Consider the following 24293-nt stretch of genomic DNA (forward strand, 5'->3'; position numbering starts at 1 on the left):
AGATTGGGGGAGGCCAGACTTAGCTATCAACCCTGGCTCTGCATCTCTCCCAGCTGTGTGTGTGACCCTGGCCAAGTCACTCAACTTCCCTGAACATCCATTTCCTCATCTGTGAAAATGGAGACGATATAGGATCTCCCGGAGGGCTGGAGGAGAGAGAGCGCGTGTGTGAAAAGTTCTGGTGCACACGAGCTCCACGATACACACCGTCCTCGGTGGGTTCTTTAGAACAGCTCCAGGAGGGAAATGTTACCGTCCCATTTTATAGATGGAGAGACTGAGATTGCGGGGGGGGAGAGGGGAGGGCAGTGTGCCCAGAGTCCACAGCGAGAGCACCACTCTGCTTGGGCTCTGAGTCCGCAACTCTCTCCCCGACACCGCATCGGGTCTGCAGCGGTCACCCCTTCTCGGGGCCTCCAGCACTGGGGGCCAGTGGCGGCCCTGAAAACAGAAACAGTGGTGCCCTCCTTCCCCTGTGACAGTGACACTGGCTCACCCCGTCTAACCCAGTCCTTAGGACCAGGGGAACCCTCACCAGCTGGGAGTTCCAGGCACAGCAGCTGAGAAAAAAGAAGCCCCAAACCCCCTGGAGCCAGCCCACGCCCGAGAGGCCTGAATACAGCTAAGCCACCTCAGGGACACAGTGAGTCAGGGCTCATCTGGTTGCCCACACCGGGCCCTGAGCCAGGGCCCCATAGGTGCGGGCACTCAGGAGCAAAGATGCCCTCTGGCCACAGGATGAGCTGTCAGCTGCAGAGGTGCCCTGGGAAGACACGAGGCGGGCCTCTGGATACAGCCATGGCCCATAGCCACCCACACAGAATGGTGGTGGCAGCGTCACCCCGAAGCATGGTCTGTGAAACCAAGTTGGGGATGCTAAAAACCACTCAGAGCCTCACCCAAAGCCCCACCCTGAAGCTGTTTACATTCAGGAATTAGTCAACCAGTCGATAAATACACGCATACTGATAGCGTCTTGTAAGTGCAACACTGTACCAGACACGGCAGAGACCAGCAAGGGACGGACAGCAGAGCCCCGCGCTCCACGCCGCATTAGATCGTTACCTAACTTCCCTCGCAGCTCCTCGCCACGTTCACTGAATGCGCTCCGTGTGCCAGACGGGGAGATTTAAAAGACTCAGTTCCTGTTCCGGATATAAATTATGAGGCAAGGTGCTCTGGGTGTGACCCATTTAGCCTCAGAATGTTCCAGAAGGTTTATGAGCCTTCTCGGGGATTGGGGGATGAAATATAAAAGGAAAGAAAGGGGCAAAGCGAACCTATAATTTGCCAGCTTTCTTATTTTTTTAATATTTATTTTTGAGAGAGAGAGAGAGAGAGAGAGAGACAGAGCGTGAGTGGGGGAGGGTCAGAGAGAGAGAGGGAGACACAGAATCCGAAGCAGGCTCCAGGCTCCGAGCTGTCAGCACAGAGCCCGACGCGGGGCTCAAACTCATGAACCGTGAGATCATGACCTGAACCGAAGTCGGATGCCCGGCCGACTGAGCCACCCAGGCACCCCTTTACCAGCTTTCTTGAAAGTGTTAGAGTTTGCCTCTGAGGACGGGATTGTGTCTCTTGCAAACTCCTGGGCACTTAGCAGTTGTGGTGTCAGGCAGATCACAGCACGGGGGCGGGGGGGGGTAGACAGCCACACAGGCAGTATTTATGACACGGGTGCCGCCTAGGAGGCGAGCAGAGCCACTGACAGCGAGTGGCCTGTGGGCACAGGTGTGAGCTGGGGAATCACCATCCCTCCGGAGGAGCAGAAATGCCAAACAGAGGAGCCACCACAGGAAGTCATGCGGAACAGCAAAGCTGCAACTTAAAGGTGCCTTCGCCCAGCGGCCAGCCCTGCAGACAGGGAGCCAGGCAGGGCAGGGATGGAAAAGGCTTCCAGCCTGAGGGCTTCTCCGACCTCTGAAGCCACCAACCACCCTAGCACCCCGTTCTTCCTCCTCGAGCAGGGCCCCTTTTCTCTGCCCAGCATCCTGGTCCTGAGCCAGCAGCCAGCGAAGGGGGGGAACCCGAGCCAGCTCACCCTCGCCCACAGCTCAGCCCCACCCTCCCTCCTTCCCCAGTGAGTCACTGGGGCCGCAACAGCTCCAGACATGCAAAGGGTCACGCCTAAAACCAGATAGACAAAGTGCTTCGTTGGCCAGACCCCTGGGTGACAGAGGGGCCGGGGCTCCAGTGGAGACAGGCCAGGTGTCCCCAGAAGCACAGCTCAGAGGCTCAGGAGGGACCGGCTAATGCACCTCAGGCCTGGTGGCTAATGAGGGGAGAGAGCCATCTCGAAGGTGAAGCCTCCACAGCCCGTGAGAACAGGAGCCGCTTGGACCCAGGGCTGTAGGCTGGCCCTGGCAGGGCACCCACTGACTACCCAGGCTCAGGGCTCTCCTTCTGGCACAGCCAGGACCAGCACCCTCCCCTCCCACCTGCCCTGGCCCGTTCAGGTGGCTGGACATAGGGTGCTAGTGTGGGATTCGAGACCACGGTGGCAAGGGTCTGTTTTTTGCATTTGAGTCCCTGCTCCCAGTCTCTCCCACACCCCTGGAGCTTGTATCAAGCCCAGATAGATGGTCCCTTCTTTTCCCACACAAGTCAGGCAACGCCAGGCTTCCCCTGGGGCGCCGAGGGCCCTGCCCTGCGGTTACCCAAAGGAGGGTCTTTGGAACTTTGGGAAATTCTGCACATTCAGCAGAGATTCCTAAGTCTTTGGAGCTGGAAGACATCTGAAAGCCATGCTGTCAACAGGGTAGCTGCCTTAATTTAAATTATATTTAAATTAATTTAAATTATATTTAAATTAATTTAAATTAAGGGGCGCCTGGGTGGCCCAGTCAGTTAAGTGTCCAACTCTCACGGTTTGTGAGATCGAGCCCTGCATCGGACTCTGTGCTCATAGCTTGGGATTCTCTCTCTCTCTCTCTCTCTCTCTCTCCCTCAAAAATAAAAAAATAAATGTTGAAAAAATTAATTTGGGTGCCTGGGTGGCTCCGTCGGTTAAGAGTGCGACTTCGGCTCGGGTCATGATCCCGAGGTTTGTGGGTTCGAGCCCCGCATTGGGCTCTGTGCTGACAGCTCGGAGCCTGGAGCCTGCTTTCAGATTCTATGTCTCCCTCTCTCTCTGTCCCTCCTCTGTCCCTGCTCGTGCTCTCTCTCTCTCTCAAAATAAATTAACTCTAAAAACGTATTTTAACACCATATGCTAATTAATTTGGATGTAAATTTAAGAAGTAACATAAAAATATTTTAATAAAATAAAATGATTAAACTAAATTAAAATTTTAGCTCATTGCTTGCAATAGTCACATTTCAAGAGCTCAACAACCACACAAGGGTCACCACGTTAGACAGGGCAGATGTGGAACACTTCCGGCACCGCCAGAAGTCCTGTGGGACAGCACCGGCTGGTATTTACAGATGGGGAAGGCGAGGTCCAGAGAGGTGAGAACGGGAGAGTGTTGGGGCCCCAGGACCCCCCGTCTGCCAGCTCCCTACCCCGAGGCCCACCTGACACTGGCTTACAGTATCCTTCGTGATGGGAGGGACTGGAGTGGAGACCCGCTAAGGCAGTGGACTGCTTGGAAGTCAGAGAGAGATAAGTCTGCTCCATCTGTAAGGCTGAGAGATCATATATCTAAGGCTGCAGGGACACACACACCATGACGCGGGCCAGAAGCTGCGAGAGAAGAACAAGCCTGTCCTGTCGACTCAAAACTGCAAAGAGGATGTGCAGCACCTCTGTGGATTGGGGACAAGACCCTGGCGGATCCAGGTAGCGGACTCCATGCCCAGGGCGGAGGGTCTCTGCAGGGGTGACATCCAGAGGAGCGTCCTTCCCCCACTGCCCTTAGGGAACAGAGCCTCCTCCTCCCAAGAGCCAGCATGAAGTCAGCCGTGGGGGGTGGGGGGTGGGGGGGGAGTCCAGCCTAATTGCTGCTACAGCCAAAAACAGCCTTGCCACCGGCGTCAATGTCAAGATGACAGGAACCATAAGACACACACTCCCCAAGATAGGTCCATGGGCCCCGATGCCTCCATGCACCAAACCTGAAGACAAGATGCACGCCGGAAGGAGCGCAAGTTTGAGTATCTGTCCCCCAAAGGATGGACACCGGCGGTGGCGCTCCCACCCACCGTGGGGAGGACGCCAAGAGCAGTGGACCTTCTAGCCAGCCCAGCGGCATGCGCATTAGCGATCAGATGCACCATACACACAAGGCAGGGAGAGCCATTCCCCAAGCTACGAAGAACAGAACGAATGACTCACACCCAAGGTAGAGACCTCTACCAGAGGGAAAGTCCCAAACACTGAAAATAGGATGAGGGGGTAGGATATGCGACGAAAAAAGAGACACACCCGGGGGGGGGGGGGGGGGGGGAAGGGGGCGATCTATGCTCCTAAACATAAGCAGCCAAGAGGAAGACAAAGCTCCGCATAGAGCGAAAACCCCCAACAGAGCAGGGGAAAGAGAATTCTGCAGAGCTCCTGGGGTGTGCCAGGTTCCGTGCTGTGGTTCCACGCCTGGGGTCTCATTCGATCCCAGTCACGGCCCTGTGTGATTAATAATTAATTGTCCTGGTTTTAGAGACGCAGCAACAGGTCCCCAGAGGTAAGAAGACTGCCCCAAGGATAAGCTAGAGTTGAGATGCAAGCCTGGGTTTCTAGAACTCTGTGACTCCAAAGCAAACGGTCTTTAGCGAGGCGGAGGGATGGAGGGCACAAAAAAATACACAGGATGAGAAACCACAGAGAAAGATGCACGACAGAGATACACAGAAAACAGAGACCTGGGCTGGAGGAGGAGGGCCAGAGAGACGCCCCCAGGAAGATGGAGAGGCCTCTATGCACATCTAGAGGGATATGAGGTGCGAGGGGCATTACCCCCAAGAGAGGGAGGGACTGAGATTACTGGAGGGGACCCAGAGACCCAGGGAGCAGCGGGAGATTCGCCCAGACAGCAATGACACTTTTCAGGTGGCTTTCAAGGGCCAGAAGCATAGGAGGGAGGGCAAGAGGCCACCAGCCTCCTTTGCCCACACACCGGCCACCTCCTGGCCAACAGCTGGGGGACAGCAAACCCAGATGGGCAGAGACCCAGGCATCCGACAGCCCAGGATCTGAGGGGCCTTTTGGTTCCGGGGCTCCTTGAGGCCATGTCCCTACAAGTCAGCAATCCTGAGCTACACAGATCCAGCCCACCTGTAGACTCTCCCGGGCAAGCGAAGGCCAAGAGAATCGTCCCCTCTGGGGCTTGAGCAGCCTAAGACCCACTCTAGAGAAAGGCACCAGTAAGGCAAGGCAAATATTTCCACTCACTGGGAACAGACACAACAGGCAGACCCTCATCCCAGAGGCACAAGGACAAACAGGGGTGGCATCTCTTCCAGGGCCCAAGCCTCCAAATGAGCCTTCATGTATGCAGTTGCCACGTATGGAGAGACATTCCGAGAAAAACGAGGGCGTGCACACAGCGCATGTGCACACAGACGCTCATCAGCCCTGTTCTCCACCCTTCGCAGCCCTGAGCGGGGCCACAACCTCTGCCTTCACCCTCTCCCCGCAGACACCTGGTCTGGGAAGCCCCAGGCCCTGCCCATCATGGAGGGCACCTACACCTGTTAACCTGGTGCCCGGGAGTCTGTGTCTCCCTCTACGTGTGTGCCCCTGCCCATCTCCTTGCTCCCTTGCTCTCTGGGCCACTAGCTCAGCCCACAACTCCCACCAAGGAGGAAGTTCCTCCAGCCTCATCACTCGAGCCCTCTCCTCCCTGTCAGCCCCTCACCACCATGGGGAGTTTTCTGCACCTCCACGTCCAGGGCATCCCCACTCCTACCCCACCAGCCAGCTGCCCACTGGCTTCCCCCGTGACACCTTTCTCCACTTCTCCCCCCGGCCATCGGCCATCGGCGCGCTGCTTCCTCCCACCCACCCCCCAACTCCCCAGCGAGCTCCAAGTTCTCACTTTCAGCGGGGAGGAAGATTCCCTCTTCCTCCCCTGACCCAGAGGGACTCTCCTTCTCCTTGTGACGGGCCTGGGGCCAGGAGCACATTATCCAGCCCAAGTGCCCGCACCTGGCCACACAGCCAGGAAAGAGAGAGCCTTTACCCAGGACCGCTGGGACGAAGACACCAACTCCAAGGGTGGCACCCTCCACGGGGCAGGGGTGGTGAAGAACAGTCCGTCTCCCCCTGGGGTAAGGTTACAGCTGGGAGGGCGCAGTAACTCCCCGACCACAGGCGAGCTCTCCGCCCAGCGGTCAGGCCACGCTAGTGCAGGGGCGCAGGGCCAGGCCGGTCGGTTGGCTCTGCAGCCAAAGAGCCGCCCCCCATCCCAGCCAGGACACGAAGCCGGGATCAGCTCCAGGCACTTCCCCTTCCCCTAGAACCTCCGCTCTGGCCCCCAGGGACAGGGCAGGATGCCCCTCCCTGACCAGCCATGTGCAGTGCCTCGTCCGGCATCACTCAGCCTTACTCCCAGAGCTATCCTCACTCTCCCGAGGGCCTCTGGATGCAAACTCCAGGGCCCAGAACCTGTCCAGGATGGAGAAACTGACTCCAGCGCTCATCTGCAGCCCCTCCAGCCCCTATGAAACCTCCACTACCCAGGCAGAGCCCCACTGCTGTCCCCTGCCCTAAAAGTCCCACAGGCAAGCAAAGTGACACATCCAGGGCCACCATGCATAGCCAGAGGGCCATCTGCTCACAGGTAATAACACACACCTCCCCACTATGACATTAGTGGTCACCGGGACTCAAGGCCACAGTGAAACCTCCATGCTTGGGACGCAAGACCTCCAGCTACGACAGCCCAGCAGTCTCACAGGCGGGAAGTGAGGCCAGGGTGAGGAAGAGGGGCTCTCTCAAAAAACTCCTGTGTGCATACTCATTCCTGCTAAGCCCCACTGTGGCCCATCCACGCAGCCCCCACGCCAGGCATGGAAGAAAGCCACCTTGCTCCGGAAGGCCTGGGAGCCCAGCAGGAATGGGCAGAGACCAGGGACATGCCAGCTCCCCAGGGGGCCTGGATGAAGCCCATGGGGGACAAAGAAACAGCAAAAGGCCCTAGACATTGGCCCCCACCCGACTGAAACCAGCACATTCTAAACCCTCCCCAGCAGCCGCCTGCCTTCCTCTCCTCGGGTGCACAGGGCATGCACAGGCTTACCACCTCCAGGGAGAGAAACCTGGGGGCGCGGGGGGGGGGGGGGGGGGGCGCAGGGAGAGCCAGCAGTGGGAGGGTTCCCATGAAGAGTAGGATTAGCTCTCCTGGTATGCCTCTGTCTGTCCCCAGGCGGTTCCCAAGTTCTGAGGAAGGTTAGTGACCACACCCCAGAGCCCCACACACCCCTCCGCCCCCACAGCTTTGCCCCAACCTCTCAAACCAGCTGCTCAGGATCTGGGTAGCATGCTCCACCAGGGCCTGCCAGCCAATTCCGAGCTGAGCCAAGGAATCCAGCCTGGCAATGAATGCCTGGGCACCTCCACCCAGGGCCTCCTGTTCAGGTGATCCCGGAGACCCCCATACCATTCCCTGCCCTTGTCTGCTGCTGGCCTTCCCCCACCCCCTCCCGTCTCCACGAGTCTCCCACGGTTTACTCTCTCTTGTCCCACCCTGGGCCCTGGACCTGTAGCCTCAGGACCCTGAACCAAGTCCGGCTGGTACGAGTCCTCAGCTCTGTGGGGTTAGTTCTTCAAGGAACTGCCCAGACCAGGACCCTGAGCCATTGCTAAGGGCCTCCATGTCAGCAGCACTAAGCCCCGCATGACTTACGTGGCTCCCTATGTGTCCTTGTTCAATGACCAGTGTCTCTGCATATAATCTCCTAAGGACAAGACTTTACAGAGGGGCTTAGAACACCCCCTGATCCCCATTTCGAACCCTGCAGGCCCTGTGTCCTCTGCTAGCCCAGTTTTCAAGATCCCAACTCCTCTCCTACCCCGCCCCACCCCCACCTCCTTCCAACCACAGCTCACAGCTCAGAGCGAGGAGGTGCCCCCTAAGCCTGGGGTGCCCTTCTGCTCCCCACTCTGCACACTCTGCCTACCAACGGCTGGCCCAACCCATCAATCCCTTTGGGCCAAGTAGAAGGAAGCTTCCCCATTCAGCTTCGGAAAGGAAGTGAGGGCCACACCCAGCTCCAGGGATTTCCCTCCTGAGGGGCAGCGGGAAGAGAGGAAAATGAAAGGGGACCCTGCTCCCCCAGTTTTGAGGCAGCATAGGTGTGGAGGCCTGAAAATGCCTTCCAAGGCATCTTCAATCTCTTCCTCTTTCCCGCCCCCCCACTCCCGCGCCTTCACCTGTCACTACAGCCCCACACTGTCACTATGCCTCACAACATCAACCCAACCCCTACCAGTGCGGGGCAGTGCAAGGAAGGGCAGGTGAACCCTGTCATCGGAGGCTGGATTCTAACGAAGGAACTGTTTCAAAACCAATTGTTGGGAGCCCAGCGCTGTGCTGGGGACACAGAGGTAAATATCGTAGTCCTTCTTCCTCCAAAACGCCAGGTCATTCTCTAAGGACCCCACTGCCATGGGATGATCCCACCCTGCCTTTCCACAAATCCACTACACAGAGCAGGGCTCTCAGCGGCCACCGCACAAACTCCCTCGGGGCACCTCACCACCACCCCTCTGCAGCCACACCCAGGGAAAGGCGAGAGCACACACACCACGCACACAATTCTCCGTGGCCACGTTGTGGGTGCAGGCGCCCAACTAGAGCCCTGAGTTGCCCCCTCTGCCCACTCGGCTCGCCTCCCACGCAAGGGGGGCACAGCCAGGCCTGCTCAGACCCCACGTGTCCCTCGCGGCCAGCTCCGCCCAGGGCTGCGCCCCCACATCCCCGGCCCTGGCACTGCAGGGGGCGCCCAGCCCAGCCAGGGGAGGGCCAGGCCCTCACACACTGCACACCCTCTCTCTGCATGGGAAAGCCTTACATAACACCGCTCTCCGAACACACCCTAAGCACTCAAGCCTTTCCAACTCCGTGGCAGGACCTCGTCCCCCAACCCTCTCTCCAAGAGCGCACCGCTGGAGTGGAGGGTCCAGAGAACGCAGCGAAGCCCTCCTCCTACGCGGGGCCCCGCTCCTGCCCCCATCTCCCACACACACAGCCCCTTCCCCTCCTCCCCTTTGCCCCTCACCACTCCTCCCCGAGTTCTGGTTTGAATTAGTCAGCGGCTCCAACCACCACATTCCTCAGGCTGCTGGCGCCGAGCCAGGCGCTGGGGCGGGGGCCATCCCGCCCCGACGAGTTTGGGAGTGGGGTGGGGGAGAGCGCACCGCCCCCGAAGGGGAAGGGGCGGTCCCGAGGGCCGGGCCGCCACACCGCCCCCCCCCTCCCCGCCCACCCCAGTGCTGGAATCTCCCTAATTACGCCCCCCACCCCCACTCCCACCCTTCCCGCCGGGGGGCGCGCTGCAAACGTCCAGGCAGCGCCGCCCCGGAGGAAGCAGGGAGTCTTCTGGAGCCGGGAACGCGGAGCGGCCAGACTAGGGCGGGGCAGCTGGAGGGGGGCTGAGAAAGGGAGAGGCCGGTGGTACAGAACTGGGTGGGGCCGGGAGGACTCCGGACGCGAAGTTAGAGGCGGAGGTGTGGGGAGCGGGGAGGGACAGCGGAGGGGGCGCGGGAGCGCGGGGGCTCCGGGAGGGGCCAAGGGGCCGCGGCGGCGACCTCGGAAACTTCTCCAGTAAACACGGAATAGGAGCTACAGCAGTGCGCCGAGCCACCGCCCCAAAGAGAAGGAGGGGATGGGACAGGGGCCCCCGGACCAGGAACAGGGCTCCCTGCCGGGCAGGAGAACTAACAATCAGCCCTCGAGAGAAGTAAGGACTGGAGCAAAGCGCCCTTCGGAGCGATTTTCCAACTTTGCCCAACTTGCGCCCCACCTCCGGAGACAGAGTTCGGCTCCCAGGGCGCGGCGCGACGCGACGCGTCGCCTGCCCGCGCGACCCGGGGCTGCCTAGCTTGCTCCACGCCGTTTGAATCCTCGCAGCGCGCCTGGCCCAAGAGCGCGGCCCAAACCCTGCAGCCCACCTCCCCTCGCGCGTTCGCGGAGTCCTGTTCCCGCGGCGCCGCGATGCGCCCCGTGCCCCTACCTGCGCGCTCAGCCCCAGGGCACAGCCATAGCCCGCGCGGGGCCCCAGGTCGCGGTGCTGCGGCTGCTGCAGGCGGCGAGCCCCGGTCGGGGCGGGTCCGGCAGGGCGGGCGGTGCAGTCCCCGCGGCGGAGCTGCTCCGAGTGGCCGGGCCCCCGCGCGCGGAGGCGGCTCTTGTAACTCCGGCTCCGGCGGGCGGGTCTGCCCCGAGCAGTGGGGAGAGGGCGGGGCCGGGCGGGGCCGGACTGGGGCTGGGACTGGCGAGCGGGGGCCGACCCTACAAGGACCCGGGAGCGGGCTGCCGGGGTGGGGGTGGGGGCCACTGGGGGTCGCAGGGACGTGGGGGCGCCGCACGTCCGAGGGGCTGCCTTACCCTGCCCCCATCTAGTGCCCCCGTCCCTGGCGCGTGCCTGGATCTACCCCCAACGTATGCAGTGTGTGGTCTCCTCGGCCAGAAACTCCTCGAAGCTCCCCAAGGCTCATCCTCCCAGCTAGAACCGCGAATCAGCTCATTTTGCGGGAGCGGCTGGGGGGCTTGGGTGATTCGGCCGCGACCTCCAGCCTGGCGCGGACCTTTTGAGTTTTCTCTCAACCCAGGAACCTACACTTCAAATTCCAGGCCCCTGCCTCCTCCTCACTTAGTTCCTGAGCTCCAGGCAGCCGCGCCCATTTCTCGCCTCGCCCCTTTCGGAGGGCCCCCAGCCCCTCCCCCACAAAGCCGGTCTGAAGACGCTGGCCCCACCCCTGGAGTTAGGGTGCCCACGTGGAGTCACCAGGGCCCCACGCACCACGGTGCTGCTCCGGCCGCTGCAGCGACATGGGAGTCAGGCCGGCAGCCTCCCCACCCCCCACCCCGCCTTCTGCAGACTCCTTGCAGGCCGGAGCGCCCGCCTTTCCTCTACCTACCATTTCTTATCCGAGTCCCTCCCCCACCTCCCCCCTTGGAAGGACGCTGTTTCCAGATTTACTGCGATTTCCCACAGCCACTTCTAACTCCATGAGATTTTATTAACCGCTTAATGATGGGGTGCAGGGGGGCCTTCTGGCGCTACGCAGTCCCCTTCCACCTCCCATTCTCTTCTCCCCCCGACGACTCCTCTTATCCTTCCTCCTAGGCGGCCACCCACTACCCGCATCGAGGAATCAATCTTTCCTTCCTTCCCGAATGCTGAGGAAGGGAGACCCCAGGCTGGGGGGTCCAGGAGAAGACCTGGCTCCAGGCAGGAGCTCCCTCCTCGCGGCAAGATCATGAGTGGGCTAGGGCTGAGACCTGCGGTCCTGTCCTCTGAAATGGCAAACATGTTTACAGGCTAAAAATACCCAGCAGCCAACTCTGCTGCCAGCCCTGGGGGCTGTGTCCCAGGTCCAGTTACCAGCACAGGGTACAGGCCGTGGGGGAGGGAAGACATAGCAAAGGAGCCATAGCTGTGCAGACTCATACAATGGACACGGAAAGGTGGAGACACATGTGTAGACATTCAGACAGGCATCGACATGCAAAGACAGACAGACAAAGCAGAGACTGGGGCACTAGCATTCTCTCTATGTCTCTGTGTCTATGTCTACTGTCTCTAACTTGCTCGTGTGTGCAAGAACGTTCTCTCTCTCTCTCACTCACTCACACACACACACACACATACACACATGTAGATAGGGACTCAAACCCATGGCAGAGGCAGTCCCACCGTACACATCACAAACACGGCCATAGACCCAGGATTTCTAAAGAAGCACCCTCTCCATTTTGTTCTGTACACCTTCCCTAGAACCTGCCTTATTTAAATGTTTGTTTATTCTTGAGAGAGTGTGAGCGGGGGAGGGGCAGAGAGAGGGGGCAGAGGATCAGAATCCCTCTCTGCGCTGACAGCCGCGAGCCCTATGAATGGGGCTGTCGAACTCACAAACCCTGAGATCATGACCTGAGCCAAAGAGGGAGGCTCAACCGACTGAGCCACCCAGGCGCCCCCCCCCAACCTGCCTTATTAAAAAAAAAAGGGGGGGGTGCCTGGGTGGCTCAGTTGGTAAGCGTTGGACTTCAGCTCAGATCATGATGTCACGGTTCGTGAGTTTGAGCCCCGAATCCTGCATCGGGCTCTGTGCTGACAGCTCAGAGCCTGGAGCCTGCTTTGGATTCTGTGTCTCCCTCTCTCTCTGCCCCATCCCTATTCATGCTCTGTCTCTCTGTGTCTTAAAAAACAAATAAAACATTTAAAAAAAAATTTTAAGTTTATATATATATATACACACACACATACATATGTATATATGTATACAAACTTCAACTTTGGGATGCTTTTAAAACACAAAAACCAAGAGCTACTATATTTCCCTTACCAATGGCTTTTAATTCATATTTCATTTTCAGAAACATCTATTCGGCTTTTCAAAAATGGACCAAGAATACAGATAAAGTGGCCCGTAATGCTCCAAGTCAGACAATCCTTGTTGACATTTTTTAAATAAAATCAATGCCTCCATCTGGTGAAGAATGTAAACAATACAGAAAGGTAGGACAATAAAAAGTAAACATCTCCTTCCTCCCCTCCTCAGGCCCTCTCCCCAAAAGTAACCACTGCTAACAGTGTACCAAAAGATATCTAACTTTATGAAATGAATCATCTGGTTCCTTGAAAGTGCAAGTTTTCCCAGGACATATTTTTTTTTTTAAATGTTAATGTTTATTTTTGAGAGAGAGAGAGAGACAGAGCGTGAGTGGGGGAGGGGCAGAGAGAGAGGGAGACACAGAATCAGAAACAGGCTCCAGGCTCTGAGCTGTCAGCACAGAGCCCATCGCCGGGCTCAACCTCACAGACTGTGAGATCATGACCGAGTCGAAGTCGGACGCCCAACCGGCCAACCGACTGAGCCATCCAAGCGCCCCTTCCCAGGACATATTTAAATGGGAGTGGATTTACCTAGGTTTTCAGAAGGATAGCTCGGATGATTTGCCACAAAGACACAGGGGATCTGCAGAAGGGCTCTGGGAGTTTGGAGGGAGGGGCTGGAGCAGGAAAGGAACAGTGGGGGAAGGGTGCGGGTGTTGTGCCCTCACTGCAGCCCGGGCTCCGTCAGCCCCCCCAGGAGTGAAAGAGCAGAGGCTAGTGTCCTGGGCTCCAGGCCAACTTATCTGCTGCATTGTTTGTCCTGGCCACCCTCTTGGTCAACAGAGAAGAAGGCAGGAGGGGCTGGGTTTGGAGCAGCTATAGAGCAGGGGTTACTGTCCAGGTACTTCATTCAGAGGTAAGAGTGTCAAGATCCCTGGTGGGGGATGGTCCTGGGGACTGGCTGTTGCCCCACTCCAAGCAGGAGTGTAGAGAATGGGGTAACCCAGACCCTTGTCCCGTACGAAGCCACGATCGTGCCTGCTGGAGCTGGGATTTCCTAGGCCAGCTTCCACAGCGCAGGGGAAGGGAAATATATTCAACAATTATCAATGACGTGATTGGAGACACACACACTCTTTTGGAAATTTCTGCCAACCCTTCTCCTTCTGCCCATGGCTGTGGCTCTCCCCACCCCCCCCCCCAAAGCTACTCTAATGGTGATTGTGTCTAATGCCACAGCAGGCACTATCATGTGTTAGCTCCTTTAATCCTCACATGCTCTGGAAGGAATGGTCTGAGAGGGTTAGTGATTTACCTAAAGGCACAAAACCCTCAGAAGCAGGGGTCAAAACTCCCACTGGCATCTAAGCTCCATGAGGGCAGGGAATTTTTTGTTCTTTGCTGTCTGTCCTGCGCCTAGAGCCAAGGCTGGCATGTAACAATCAATGAAGAACACTGTGTGGAATGAATGAGTGAATGAAGGAATGAATGAATGAACCAACTACAGGTACAACTGGCCCCACAGCCCTTGTTCTTTTCACAACAGCATCCTGAACCCCACACTTCCCTTCAAGGTCAACCTCCAGGGAGCAGTCACTCCACTTACAGACCTCACGTGCAGCTACACAAACAGTCATTGTGCGTCCAACACAAGGCCAAGGGCCCACAGGGAGGGGGGGGGGGGCGGTGCAGGGAATGGAGAACTTGACAGGATGCAATCCCTGCCCTCAAGGTGCTCTGTCCTGAAGGAACTGTATTCTGAGTCCCCTGCAGGTCCTATGCTTTGGGAAAATCGGACATGATCTTTTCGGCCAGGTCTTTTACACGGATACCTCACCCCCCACCCGCACACAGATACACACACTATTTCTTTAGTTATAAGGATTCCTGCGGTGTCAACTTTGCAAAGAAAACCTGTATCTCCGGGGAGGCTTCAGATGCGTCTGTCAAATTAAGGGCTACCCAGGGATCAGGGAGGACTTGAGCCCTCCTGCTGACACTCCCACCATCTTTCAGAGGCATCCATCCCACACCACAGTCCTGCAGATTCACTGGCAGAGCTAGGTGAGTTCTAGGACTCGTCATCACTGGGATACCCCAGCTTCCCCAGAAGTTTTGCTCCCTCCCCGCAGGGGGTTCCCTGATGTGTACACACAGTGTGTGTGATGAACCTTGGGCTCCTCGGTTGCCAGGCGACGTGCCTCTGTTTTGTTCCTATTATGCCCATTTCCATAGCAACCACAAAGGGAGCTCTGTGGGCAGGCCCCTGGCCAGGGGATTCCCCTTCCCCTCCCTCCTCACCACAGTCCCCTTCTCTAAAATCAGTGTATTACAGGGAAGACAAGACGCCGACTGCTCAAAAAGTAATCGTGGCTTTTAAACTGTGATCCCGGAAAGGAAGTGAAGTGTGCAATCTGTTTGCAGTCTCTTTGAAAGCAAACTCCCTGCCCTTCCCATGAGGGCCCTCTGGCGTGTCAGCCTTAGAAGCAGAGAAATGACTGTGACCCCTCCCTTGAGCCATCTGGGATCTCCCAGACCCCACCTCCACCCCATACACACACACCCGGAGCTTAGCATCTCTGCCAAACATCAGGCCCTTCCCTGTTCCCTTTTCACTGCTTCCCAATCTGTCTTCCCCAGAGAACAGCAGACCTAGTGGGTGACTCTGGGATCCACACATTACGTGCTCAGCAATCGTCAAACCCCAAACTCCTCACCCGCACTCAAAATCTGAAGTCGAGTATTCCGGCTCCGTTCAAATCCCGGCCTGTATTTAAACCCCGGACTTCAAATAAGGAGTTCCTGAATCACTCAGATCAGACAGCCGGGATACCGGAAACCCGCCCATTACACTCGGTCCTAATTGAAATCTTCAGGCCAAAGCAGAACCCAAGTTAAAGCTGATTAGAGAACAAGAGACGACAGGCAGGGCTCTGAGTGCAGACTCTGGGAGGAAAGAAGGCACAGAAAGACCGTCCAGGCAAGAGAAAGGGGACGAAGTGAGCAGGGCGAGGGGGACAGGTGGACATACCTGTCACTGCCTGATTCCAAGCACAGTCAGAGAGAGACAGCCTAGAGGCCGGGGGAGGTGTGGGTGTGCAGATGCGGGGAGAGCAAGAAGATATAGGAAATGTGGAGCCGAGATTAACGAAAACAGTGGCAAAGCATGATTGCATAGGCTGCAAAGGAGGGAGGTGGGGGGGGGGGGGAAGGGGAGCTCAGAACTGAGCTGGGGACCCGGCAGTCTGACGGTAAGTAAACAGGAGCCCAGGGAGGGAGCTGGAATGAGCAGCCGACGCCCCAGCCAGCTCCCCTCCCCAGCAGGGAGCGGGGAGGGAGGGGAACACCAGGCTCCTCTCCCCTTTTTTGGAATCTGCCTTTCCGCCACCCTTTCCAACTTCCTCTGCCTTTCCCCCAGTTTGGGGGGTTGTTGGGGGGGGGCGGGGGAAGAGACCAGCCCGGGTTTCCCTCCCTCTTCTACTTACACTTCCCAAGTCCAGTTGAAGGAGATCAGGCTGAGCCGTGAAGGAAAGGCCTAGGCTGCCCAGAGCCTGAGTCACCACATAGTTGAGGTTCCTGTCACTCGAAGTCCCGCCTCTGCTACACCCTGTGCCCTCTGCCCGCCCCAGGACTTGGAGCACCGGGGTTGACCTGCCCTGGGACTTGCTCCACTTCTGTGCTTCTCGCTCAGCCGGGGCTGCTGGTGGCTTCGGATACCACCTTCTCTCTGCCTCCCAAACCGAGAGTGCATCCTTCTCTCCCTGCAGCTTTGGGGGGAAGCGCCCTCCTGCTCTTAGGAGCAAAAGTGACTCAGTGAGTGGCTTCGAGAACTGTGGAAAGGCTAGCATGCCCCCTTGATAAGTCACTTCCCCTCTCTGGGCTCATTTCCTCCTGGGTGAAATAAAGGGATGGCTTGATGTGGTCTCCCCGGCAATCCCAATCCCGAATAAGGTACATTCTGGACGTCTGAGTCAAAGAGATAGAGTGTAAGCATTGAGGAGGCTGGGAGAAAGGGGTATGTTTGCTAACCCCCATCCTAACCGGAGTGGGTGGCATGAGGCACAGGCACCACCACCATCGGGCAGCCAACACCCTAGGTGACTGGGTGATTCAGGCCCCACATAGAGGCGGACTGGCAGGAAAGCACCCCGTGGCTTCCCTGTGACTCAGGGGAAATGCAGAGCTCCCTGAAGAATGACTGCCCAGGGTCCCGCTATAACCAACTCATCTCCCTTACACCTAGAAAGTTTCCGGTTCCACTGCAGGTCCCACTGCCTTTGATGGGCGCCCTAAGCTCATCATACTGCCTCCCTGGCCTACTCCACCCCTCCTACCTGGCCTTGGCAACCCCTCTTCCCTCGGCCTTCAACCCCATAGCCCTCCGGGCCCTGCCAGGTCCCCTCATTTACCCTTTGGCTCTGCCCATCCTCACTATCCACCCCCATCCCAGTGGAGCCAGCCAGATGATTGCAAAAGGGCTGAGCCAGCGGGAGAGGCCCTCACATGACAGCTGTTCCTGCTGCGGAGGGGAGGGGGCAGCTGGAAGTAGAGGGAAGCACATTCCATGGGAGATCCGATCAGAAATAGCCCCAAACCCTGACCATCCAGCCCCTGTTCTGCACATGGCCAGCCCATTGTGTAAACAAGGTAAGGTCAGTAGGCTTTCTTTGTAATCCTGAGGATATCAGGAAAACAGGGGGCAGGGGGAGGTTCCCAAAGGGGAGGGGGCCACAAGAATGAAAAGAGCCAAGGAACATCTAGAGATCCAGGGTCACCAAGGGCACTTTGGCCATTTCAGCAGGTCCCACCTGCCCATGGCGTTCTCTCTCTCATGAGACGTTCAGTGCTAGGGTCCGGCAGCCGCCATTACCACCATTCCACCCATCCCTTGGGTGCTGAAGCACTGGGACACCCCAGTCATTCCACTGGAGTAAAACAACAGCCTCCTCCGGGAGCCATGCCAGCCTGATTAGAGCAAACAGACAGGGGCAGGTGGCAGTTTCTCTAACCTTTCAGGAGTGCCTATATTTCAGCTCCCCGGCATTAGGGGAGGCAGAGAGGAGAGGGTGAGGACCCCAGAATTGCGCTCAAACATACGGAGGACGAGGCCAAGCTGGGGAAGTTACCCTGCACTGTAGGTACAGCTTGGTGGGGAGAGGCAGGGAAGCCAGAGTCACCCAGGAAAACCCATTTGATTGTGTGGAGGGAAAGTTCTGGGTTCTGGGGACAAAGAGTGCTGGTTGTCATGAAAACCACAGTATTAATTTCAGAAATGACTGGGTGGAGCCTCCGAAACACTTTATTCCTCTCCCTTCAACATTCTAGACCCTTCCCCCACCTTTCAAAAGGGGAAGTGGCACATTGGGGCATGTGGGCAGCTGGTGGGATGGGCCTGACCCAGTGTGCCGAGCAGCTGTCCAGCTCCAGCTCAAACAGGACATGAAAAAAAAGAAGACAATCTAGGTCTTTCTTGGAAGAACTTTAAAGGCTTTCAGACTTTTTAATAAGTGACTTAAGCAGAAGCGCCAACAAAGCTAAAATAAATAGCTGCGTATGACCAGTATCTACCAGTTTACATACAGGCGTTCCCATTCACACTCGGGGCTCCGGCAAGATTTCATCTGCAGCAAGGGCGGGGATAGAGCTAGAGTATCATGCTGAGCGAAATAAGCCAGTCGGAGACAGACACATAGCATACGATTTCACTCCTATGTGGCCTTTAAGAAACAAACGAGCAAACAGAAAAGAGACAGCGATAAACCAAGACACAGACTTCGCTACAGAGAACCAACGGATGGTCACCAGAGGAGTGGAGGGGGGGGGGGGTTGGGTTGACACGGGGTTTGGGGACTAAGGAGCGCCCTCGTCGGATGAGCACCCCGCGATGATGTATGGAAGTGGTGAATCACTATACTGTGCACCTGAAACGAATGGGACACTGCATGTCAACGATACTGGAATTCAAGTGAAAGAAAAGATTTCGTCCGCGGTCAACTGCACCCTTGAGCCCCGACGACCCCTCTCTAGTTTCTCCACCTCCCTTTAGGGATGCTCTAAGGTTTTGCCCAGTAGGTGGATAAAACAGCTTCCTCGGTCCATCTTACCCTAGTTCTCCAGGAACACGCCCTGTTCTCAGCCCCGACCCACTCGCAACACCCCCTTCCCTTTCCCGCCCGGGACCTCGGCCCCCGCCGGCAGGCGCCGCACGGTGGGCGCCGGGATGCCAGTTCTAGGTGGTGCGCGGGTGGCGCGGGCCTGCTGCCCCGCGTGTCAGGAAGAGGGCCCGGCAGAGACGTCCCCCCTGGCGCGCAGGCGCTCACGGGGCCGCCTCGGCGAGCCGGGCGGGGCCGGGAAGAGCGGAGGAGCCGGGCCGAGCTCCAGCCAGCGCGGGGCCCCGGCCTGGATCGGGGGAGGGAGGGCGAGAGTCCCGAGCCCGGGGAGCCCGGGGCTGTGCGGTGACTCAGGCCTCCCCGGGGCAGGGCGGGACCCGACCAACTCCAGATGGACCTCCCCTCTTTCCCGCCCCACATCTGCCGCTAGAAACTCCTGCTGTTAACCTCTTTCTTGCCCACCCCGGCGGGAAGGGGCCCTTCAGTTTCATCCCGCTTTGGAGGCCAACAGCGAGAGCCACCCGAGGCCTCGACACCCTCCCCTCGAGCTGCCCACCCCACCTCCGCTTGTGGGTACTGGCCCTCCCCCAAGCGCAGGCCCGGCCTCATCCAACAACCTGGCCGCCCTTCTCTGCACCAAACCGCCAGTTTGGGGCACAGGAGGCAGGACGTGAGGATGAGTCACGCTTCCTGCAGTCGGAGAGAGGCTGGGTCCACCAGACCCACCCAGTCCACATGGGGTGCCAGGCCTGCGGCAGCCCGCGCTCTAGCCCACCCAGCAGAATCCCCCCTTTTCCACAGCGAGGCCCCACTCCTGGGCCTCTTCTAAGTATTCAGCTCCTGGGAAGACAGGATACCGAGGCCCCACTCCTGGGCCTCTTCTGAGTAAATATTCAGCTCCCGGGAAGACTGGGGGTACCGGGAAGCAGGGGAAGATGACACAAGTGAAGGCGCAGGAAGGTGTGGCGTGGAGGGAGTCTGACAGGTTCGGCAAGGCCCCAGCACCCAGCGCAGGGCCCAGCCCCACCAGCAACTAGCACTTTTAGATCCTAACCAAGAGCAGCCCGGGAATGCTCGGAAGCAAGACAGGTGGCAAGTTTGGATCCGACTCAAGATGATCTGCCAGGGAGCGAACTTGAGCAAGAACCGACCCATCCTCACCCAGCTGGATTCCAAACCACAGCCCTGCTTGGCCCATTCTTCCCAGAACCCCCACTGGAGTCCAGGTCCCCAGCTAGATTACAGCCTTACCCTTTCCCAAGCTACCAGACCCTGTCTGTACCTGGAAAGATCACCTTCTTCCTCTCCCAACCTAAGCCCTTCTTTCTGCCACTAAGAAGGTGGGAGAAAAAAAACATAAAACCATAAACTAGAGACCAAAGGTTGAGTGGCGACTGTTTCTTCACATGCCTCAAAACATGAATCCAACTAGAGCTTTCCAGCTTCACCTGAGCTGTCAACCCACAGGGAGACCCTCAAAGCTCTTCAAACAGAGAGTAGGAACAAGAACCTCTGAAAAGGGTGGAATAAAAATTAAGCTCAAAGGAGATAAAACAGTAACCACAGGTCTGAGCAGGGTTTTCAGATGGCAATTATGACTGCTCTACATTCCAGGAAGCAACAGGGCACATTAAGAGCATGGGCGTCAGTGACACCCACTGGGTTCAAAATCCTGTCTCCACAGGCAAGTCACTTAAATCTCCGAAGCCCACTTCCTTGTTAGAAAGTAGAACTACCCCAGGGGTGCCTGCGTGGCTCAGTCGGTTAAGCGTCGGACTTCCTTCGGCTCAGGTGATATCTCACGGTTCATGGGTTCGAGCCCCGCGTCAGACTGTGCCGACAGCCCAGAGGCGGGGGCCTGCTTCAGATTCTGTGTCTCCTCCTCCCTCTGCCCCTCCCCGACTTGTGCGTGCACCTGCATGTGTGCAGCCTCTCGCTCTCAAAAATAAACCAAAAAAAAAAAAAAAAAAAGAAGAACACCCCATAGATGATCCACAGCCAGGTTAGGGCCAAGAGGGCCAGTGCCTGTTGTGAGCACTCTATGCCTGTATTCCCACTTGTCTGAAGAACTTAAACTATGACCCTCGGATGCCACCACCTACCTACCTTCCAGGGCATCTGTGAGAAATAACGCGAAGTTCCTTGACACTGTGCACTACTGTAGGTTAGTTCTTAGCACCATTTGCAGGCACTCTCTCCCTTCACTGGGGAAGGTCTGCAATCTGGTCCTCAAGAATGAGGTAGCTACTTGGGGCGCCTGGGTGGCTCAGTCAGTTAGGAGTCCCACTTCAGCTCAGGTCATGATCTCCCAGTTTGGGAGTTCGAGCCCCAAGGTGAGGCTCTGTGATGATAGCATGGAGCCTGGAGCCTGCGTCAGATTCTGTCTCCCCCTCTCTGCCCCTCCCCTGCTCACTCTCTTAAAAAAATAAAATAAAATAATAATAATAAGGTGGCTACAAAACACCATGTCCCTACCCACCCTAACTGTATCCAATCTTTCCCAGCTAGGGTAGCAGTCAGTCATCACGGTAGAGGCAGGGTGAATAAAGACAAAACTAGGCAGAGGCCTCTCTGCTCTTCCGAAGACTTCTCTCCTGCAAAGGGAGGTACCGCAGGCCCATAAAATACCCTGCTTTAACGTAAACTAGTCCCCTTGGAAGAAGCCATCACTCACAAAGGAGGCAGGACAGGTAAGGGTTCAATGTTCAGTTTCCTTTAATGACCCCCATCTCCCTGAAGGGCAGGTGCAGGCAGCTGGGTGACGGCAAGAGATGTTCACTTGAAGATCTTGCCCTGATTGAAGGCTTTGCCCACGTGCTGGAAGGCCCCCTCCCAGGAAAAGTACTCTCGAACCAGCGTCTGGGCCTCCTCACTGCCAGGATCCAGTTTCCGCCACGTATAGGACTCGTAGTCCACCTGCCAATCTGGACTCAGCTGGGGAAAAAAAGGCCAGGTTGAGAAGCATGTGGTCAGGTTATCAGATACTGTCCCACACCTGTTCCAGCTCAGACACATGTCATCAGCTCCTAAACTCCTGTGACTGTGACGGCTCCTTCCTGTACATGTTCCTTGAACTCTCCTGAATGCCTACAAGGCACAGGAATAAAAGTGTGTCTCCCATACCCTTGCCCCACCCTCAAGAGACAGACTCCTCCCCTACAACTTTCCTCACCGGAAAGGCAAGCTCCTGGCCTCGGAAGACCCAGACTCCAGAAATGGAGCTGCTATTGTTGGTTCCAAAGAGGATGACACTGGCAAAGGCATTCTTCCTCAGCTTGTCCAACCGCTGGAACATTCCTGAAGGGGTGAGAGAGAACACGCTACCTTTAGGATCACATCACCCACTACCTTGTCCTCCCTTCTTCCTAGACCCACCCTCTGCTCACCGGTGATGAGGTTGCAGCTCATGAAGGTCTGGGTGAGCTCCTCGGGGAAGCGGTACTCGGAGTACCACAGAGACCAGCCATCCTTATCAAAATGCTCCCAAAAGTACGGCAGCGCCACAGAGAGGGTGTCCTCGTTGGAGTATTTGCGCTTAAATTCATCCAACACGAAGGTACTGAGTGGAGGGAAAAAGCAAGGTCAACGTGGAGGTCCTACTGAGGCAACCAAGGGCGGTCAGGCTAAAGAAGCAGCTAAGGGCAATCTTCACTTAAAATGTACTGGTTTAAAGAGGTCACTGGACTGGCAAACGGGTACAACCTCAGAGGGAAGAGAGCTAACGGGGTACGAACAAGGGATCTAGGGTACTCCTTTGCTCCCAGCCTAAATCGGCTGGGATTGAGGAAGGCGGGACCTGCCCGGGGGGCGGGGCGCGCCGGAAGGAGGCAGCCCCAAGAAAGGCACAGGGAACTGCTGCCCCCTAGCGGAGACCCAGAATGAGCACTCCCTTTTCTTCCTGGCAGGCCCCTGGGGGGAGGGGGGGGTGCTTTCCCATTGAGTCACACTTCAAAACTGACTCACCCAACTTTCTTCCCCCACCATTGGCCTCTTCAGGTTACATACACTACAATATGACAGCAATGTAAGCAGTGAACATCTTCAAAGGGACTCCACCCCAGACCTTACACCCGTGGCCTTAGTCACTCTGCCCAGGAACAAGTCCGGATGCTGAAAAGCCCTTAGGTTCAGATTATTTTTGAAGCGATCTGGCTCAGATCTGGCACACTGAGCAGAGAAGGCTCTGCCGCTACAGAGAGGTCCCTCTTCTCAAGGTAGCAGTTCTACTTTTCTTTGCAGTTATAAAACCCACAATGCCAGCAAACAAGACAACTAATTAATATTTTTATACACTTGCCACTGGTGACTTTCCAAAGATGATGTATGTAGTTTTGTGCCTTCTACAATTTGTTAATTTGATACTATATCACTCTATGTCTGTATCTTTTTACAAATGTTTTAATGGCTGGAGCGCCTGGGCGGCTCAGATGGTTAAGCATCTGACTTGGTTTCGACTGAGGTCATGATCTCACAGTTCGTAGGTTCGAGCCCCGCGTTAGAGTCCCGCACAGAGCCTCCTTGGGCTTGTCTCCCTCTCTCTGCCCCTCTTCCCGCTCATGCTCTATCACTATCTTTCAAAATAAATACACAAAAAAATTATTTAAAAATAAAGCCCTTACTAAATGTTTCACTGGTCCAATTATTCACTAACATAAGTAAGAGTAACAAACCCTAGAGTCAGAAACCATTAAGTGGTGCGGATCTGCCCACTGTTGCATTACAGCAAAGTAGAGGCTGGACTTCAACCCTGGGTCCTATGTTCCTTCCCAAATACCCATCAGAGGCCTCCTCTGAGGAGCTTCCATCTCAACCACCGGGACCGGGGACTTTTTTCTTCACACCTTCCCAAACTGTTGGAACTTTCTAATTTGTGACCACGTTGCATCCATTTCTCAACCAAATGACCACAGGCTCTCAACAGCTCCTGGAACAAGTTGAGCTGGAAGGCCTTAAAAGGACTAGAACTAACTCGAGACAAATAGTATTCATCTTTGAAGACATAACCTTGGTGATCTTAAAAATCCAGGGGAGGGGCACCCGGGTAGCTCAGTTAAGCGTCCAACTCTCGATTTCGGCTCAGGTCACCATCTCACTGTTTGGGAGATCGAACTCTGGGGCTCCATGGGGCTGCTTGGGATTCTCGCTCTCCCTGTCTCCACCCCTACCCCGCTCGAGCTCATGCTCAAGTGTGTGTACACACATGCGGACATGTTCCCGCGCTCTCTCAACATAAAAAAAAAAAAAAAAATCCAGGGGAAAAATCATCTAGGTAGGCAGCCCAGTAGAGCGTCATGGCAATACAACAAATTGGTATTAACCAACATTCCCCAAAAGAAGAAATGCAAAGTTTATTAAAGATTTTCAGTTTATTCATTTGTTTTCTGCCCAGAGTATACAGACCTAATATATGTGAAAATCTCTAAAAATTAATGGTGTCTATGTTACAACAGCATACGTAATTCGGGTTAGTTATCAGAGCATACTCACACACGCCAAAAAGCCTATTCAACTCTTGACCTGCCCCTGTGCTAAGTTCAAAGTACGTCACTTCGGTTCAAAGAGAAATACATCTGTAAAGAACAGCTGCACCTGAAACCTTCCTTGGTCTTGTATGAGCTGCTAAGCCTAAGAGCTACACTCCAAGTTTCTCCCCAAATGGGGAAACAGCAGCTCCTAACGGTGACCACCCAGCACTAGGATGCTCATCATTTAGAAGTCTCCACGCTCCTATCGTACCCTCCAGCAGTGTGC

General features: G+C 56.4%; 2 protein-coding genes across 3 annotated transcripts in view; both read right to left on the minus strand.

Annotated features, from left to right (window-relative positions):
* Positions 1 to 15963, minus strand: part of AHNAK (AHNAK nucleoprotein) — a 36358-nt gene extending 20395 nt beyond the window's left edge. Inside the window, exon 1 of one of the 2 annotated variants that reach the window (XM_045039445.1) lies at positions 15918 to 15963. The gene's annotated coding sequence lies outside the window, so the exon portion shown is untranslated. Of the gene's footprint in view, positions 1 to 10110; positions 10251 to 15917 lie in introns of those variants that run through there. The other variant, XM_045039444.1, reaches the window with a different exon arrangement.
* A 5276-nt stretch (positions 15964 to 21239) lies between these two features.
* EEF1G (eukaryotic translation elongation factor 1 gamma) overlaps positions 21240 to 24293 on the minus strand; it is an 11111-nt gene continuing 8057 nt past the window's right edge. Inside the window, exons 8-10 of the mRNA XM_003993509.5 lie at positions 21929 to 22101; positions 21715 to 21839; positions 21240 to 21476 (exon numbers count right to left, since the gene is read on the minus strand). Coding sequence (XP_003993558.1) covers positions 21318 to 21476; positions 21715 to 21839; positions 21929 to 22101 — 457 coding nt within the window. The 3' untranslated portion in view covers positions 21240 to 21317. The remainder of the gene's footprint in view (positions 21477 to 21714; positions 21840 to 21928; positions 22102 to 24293) is intronic.

Source organism: Felis catus, chromosome D1 (genome assembly GCF_018350175.1).
Source record: "Felis catus isolate Fca126 chromosome D1, F.catus_Fca126_mat1.0, whole genome shotgun sequence".
Lineage (NCBI taxonomy): Eukaryota > Metazoa > Chordata > Mammalia > Carnivora > Felidae > Felis > Felis catus.